The 4,681-nt window shown below is 40.9% G+C and overlaps 1 protein-coding gene across 1 annotated transcript; it reads right to left on the bottom strand.

Moving 5' to 3' along the window:
- Nucleotides 1-305: 305 nt before the first annotated feature.
- On the bottom strand, nt 306-3,919 carry LOC122278660. The gene is made up of 3 exons (XM_043088845.1): nt 1,347-3,919; nt 1,174-1,261; nt 306-1,070 (listed from the first exon to the last, which is right to left on the bottom strand). The coding sequence occupies exons 1-3, from the start codon at nt 3,917-3,919 to the stop codon at nt 306-308; spliced, it is 3,426 nt and encodes a 1,141-aa protein (XP_042944779.1).
- Between the last annotated feature and the right edge of the window lie 762 nt (nt 3,920-4,681).

Below are 4,681 nucleotides of genomic sequence, written 5' to 3'. Positions count from 1 at the left end.
CACCCAATCTGGAACTTGTCCAATTACCTTATATAGGTCACTTCGCATGGTGGTTGCCAAACAATGTTACTTCCATGACTTTCCAATAATGCCTTCCATCACCCAAAAAAAATAGACCTGCTGGAACCCTTATATGCAGATCCATTGATGCACTACTTGTGTTTCCCTGAAAATTAAAAATCAAAATGATTAGCATTTAACTGTACCCAATCATTTTACAAATATCCAGGAACTTCCAAACACTACTTCATAGTGTTTTTGAAATATATACTCACTCATTCAGCAGCAAACCATCACCTGATGCATTACACATCTACACATCTAGTACCCATTCCCATATTAAGGTCTTCATCATCAACACAATCCTCATCGTCAGTTTCTCTACACAATTGTTCAGGTGACATGGTTGACGAATCAACCGGCAAGTTGTCTGAATCTCCTCGGGTCAATGGATTGAGCGTCTCCGGGCTAGTTTCATTAACTGAGACATAATGAATAACATCAGTATCACTCTCATCTTCAGTTTCAAGAGTCTCCGACCCATCATCGTCATCATCAGCATCATCATGCACGTCCGAGGTCTTGTGGCGAATATTATAAACATTCCTATTGGTTATCTTGTGTACCGCATGCCAACTTCCCCCCCAATTCGGGTCCTTGATGTAGAATACTTGCAACGTTTGGCAAGCGAGGGCGAACGGCTCATCTTTATACCATTGCCTAGAAGTATTAACACTCGTGAAGTGCTCCCCAACATGTATCCCCCTTCTTCTATCACCAATGTCCCACCAATCACATTTAAACAAGAAAAACTTACGCCACCCCATATAGCGTAATTCTATGATGTCTTGCAACACGCCGTAGAAGTCAACAGGCACTCCTTCATGGTCGCCATGAACAACAACCCCACTGTTTTGGGTGCGGCGACGCCCTTCAAGCTCCTTTGTGTGAAATCGAATTCCATTCATTATACAACCGGCATATCTCGCTACCAATGGATCTGGCCCACATGCTAAAGCAAATATGTCATCGGTCACCGCGGGGGGAGTCATTGCATGCAAATCGGCAATCTAACATTAAAGTATTTGACATGTCATTACAGTAATATAGAAAGTTACGTTATCACTTTTATAAACTAAAATGATTGGTAAATGAAAAAAGAGAATAACATACACGTGTTCTGAACCACATTGGGAATTGCATTTGGTGCCTATGCTCGAAGTTACTTGGGTCCTCTTCTTGCATATTGTTACGGTGGTCCCTACAAAGATTCATGCTTTAATAACGTATTCAACATGACGTACACGAAGTAGAATGTTGAACATGCTTTACAAGGGTGTACTTACTCTAAATAGTCCTCAATCTCCGAGCAATTATTAAGGACATACCACGTGGCCTTGGCCAACAGAGCTTCATCTAATTTTGAAATTTGGGCTGCCCCTAGAGGGCGAACCTTTTGGGAGAAAACCGATAAACTTGGCTCTAGGGAGCTTTGCCCAACTGTGTCAATGTTCCGTTCCTCTCGATTATGTCTAGTCTCGATATCATTCAAGTACATAGAGCAAAATGTCAGGCACTCCACATGCAAATATGCCTCTGCAATTGAGCCTTCTGGATGGGCTCTGTTGCGGACATACCGTTTGAACTTACCCATATACCTCTCGAAAGGGTACATCCACCTGTATTGGACAGGTCCTGCTAGCAAAGCCTCATCTGGCAGATGAATAGCAAGGTGCACCATGATATAGAAAAATGCAGGCGGGAATATCATTTCCAGTTTGCAAAGAATGATGGGAATATTAGCTTGAAGCCGTTTCAACACTGTTATGTCAAGTGTTCGACCACATAATTCCTTGAAAAACGAACACAACTCTATTAAACATCGACGCACATCGGGTCGTAGGTACCCACCAATAACAACCGGCAACAAATATTGCATCAAGATATGACAATCATGACTCTTCATACCCATGATTTTTCCTTCAGAAACGTTGACACACCGGGCAATATTCGAGGCAAAGCCGTCAGGAAATTTAACTTCTGACAAGCGTGCACAAAAACTCCTCCTCTCATTTACGTTTAACATATAACAACCAAGACTCATAGAAGTTTGATTACCATGATGCTGTAAATGTAATTCTTTCCTCAGTCCAAGATCTTCCAAATCCCTACGCGCAGTAGCGGTGTCCTTGCTTTTGCCTTCAATATTCATCAAGGTTCCCAAAACGTTATCACAAATATTTTTCTCAATATGCATGACATCCAAGTTATGTCTCAATCCCAAGTCTAACCAGTACGGTAGGTCAAAGAAGATACTTTTTTTTGTCCAGTTCAATTCATTTGGTGTACGTTTCCTCTTCTTTAATAATTTACCAAAATGCACATTTGAGACCTCATGTAATTGCTCCATTAAAGCTTGACCCTCCAGAATTTTCGGTTTGAGACGGTGTTCGTCCTTACCATTAAAAGCTGCCTTTTTCCTTCTCCAAGCATGATCTAGCACCAACCACCGACGATGGCCCATATAACAATGTTTCCGGCCATTCACAAGCCACAAAGAATCTGTTTCTAAGTTACATGTAGGGCATGCCAACTTACCCTTCGTGCTCCAACCAGACAGATTTGCATATGCAGGAAAGTCGTTGACGGTCCAGAGTAACGCAGCCCTCAATTGAAAAGATTCTCGTTTGTATGCATCATATGTATGAATTCCCTCTACCCATAATTCTGTCAACTCATCTATTAGGGGACGCAAGAACACATCAATATCATTTCCCGGTGCCTTTGGTCCAGGGATCAATAATGACATCATCACGTATGGATCTTTCATGCATAACCAAGGTGGCAAGTTGTACGGCACAAGTAGCACTGGCCAAATGCTGTACGGTTTGCTCATATTATTAAATGGGTTGAACCCATCACTTGCTAGACCAAGTCTAACATTACAAGGATCTTGAGCAAACCAAGGATGTTTGTTATCAAAATCTTTCCATACAGTAGAATCAGCTGGATGTCTCATGAAGTTGGGGTCGTCAACACGCTCTTCTAGATGCCATCTCATGGATTGGGCAGTCTTTTTAGACATAAACAGCCTTTGCAACCGCGGCTTCAAAGGGAAATATCGGAGGACTTTTTGGGGTATCCTCTGTTGGTTAGTTGTACTTAAGGCCCACCTAGATGCATTACATTTAGGGCACTCGTCTTTATTAGCATGATCCTTCCAAAACAATGCACAATCATTTGGGCATACATGGATCTTTGTGTAACTAAATCCCAAACCCTGCTGTAAGCGGCGAGCATCGTGGTATGAGGCGGGGAACAGTGCTTGAGGAAATGCTGCTTGCAACAGCTTAATAACCATGTCAAAAGACTTCACAGTCCAACCCCCAACTGTCTTTATGTGAAGCAACTTGACTATGAATGATAGTTTCGAAAAGTTGGTGCAGTTTGGATAAAGTGGCTTTCGTGCATTTTCCAGTAACTCGTCGAAATTACCCAGTATCGGAGCCTCAGCGGTGTGTCGTGACGGCCCGTCATCTACATAAAATTCTGTTCTACCAGAATTATCCATAAAGGATCCCACACGGATGTCATCTAACATCTCATCTACATCATCAATGTAGTCATTGCAGTTACCATTATCAGGAACTTCTTCATCAGAAAATGCGGGGTCATTTTCTGTATCCTCCTCGCCGTGGAAAATCCATGCAGAATAAGATGTATCAATACCTACGATGAACAAGTGATCCTGAACCAATGAAATGGGATGGAAAGTTCGATTTCGACATCTCCTACATGGACACCTAATGCAGTCTCTACCCGGTGAATGGGCCTTTGCTAGCTCTATGAAATGTTTGACGCCTTCAGCATATTCGATAGAACGCATTCTATCTTCAATATGCATCCAAGCCTTATCCATCTGTATGTGTGACAAGGAATGGTACGAGTTAACAAGGATATGAGAACACTTCTGGTTTGAATATGACGGTTAAAGAAAGCAAGTATATCTAATTATCATGAAACTAGTTGAAGGAAAGCCCCAACCAGCATGTGAACAACCTTGCAAAGTTTCATTAATATAGAAAGATCGAGAGCAATACGTATGGATTTATAACTGTTAGTACATGATATTGAAGGGGGTAGCCAAAACTTTTTGTTGAACATTGGATGACTCTAACACGGTTGTTACTAAAGGCGGTGTCAGGATACCTGGTAAATGGGCTCAATCCTATTGGACACCACCAATTTAGTTTTATGGATGATATGCCCTACTCTCATAGATCCGAGTATACATCCAATATAGTGAACTGTGCATATTCTAAATTGCTCCTTACTATAATGAAGAAGAAAGAATGTTGTCAAGGAATACAACATTCCTACCCTCTCTTCTATAATTACCATACAGCACATGTTCCAAAAAGTACATTTATATATATACATATAACTGGTTTATATGTACAACAAAAGGCACATTTTATAAGAGTTTATCTATGAATAACACCTAGAAAATAAGAAAAGAGGGACAAGTAATGCAATATACAGCTTAGATGCTAATGGCCTATATAGATGGTGGTTTTAATAGTTTAATAAAACTTGCATTATCAAGTAGTGAAATATCCATAGTACAAGCAGATAAGGCAAACATAGTAGGATTACAACAAGAGAGATTCTTGTAGCAAGC

Source organism: Carya illinoinensis, chromosome 10, assembly GCF_018687715.1.
Source record: "Carya illinoinensis cultivar Pawnee chromosome 10, C.illinoinensisPawnee_v1, whole genome shotgun sequence".
NCBI lineage: Eukaryota > Viridiplantae > Streptophyta > Magnoliopsida > Fagales > Juglandaceae > Carya > Carya illinoinensis.
Note: the sequence above shows the minus strand (reverse complement) of the source record. Positions and strands in the feature narration are given on the sequence as shown.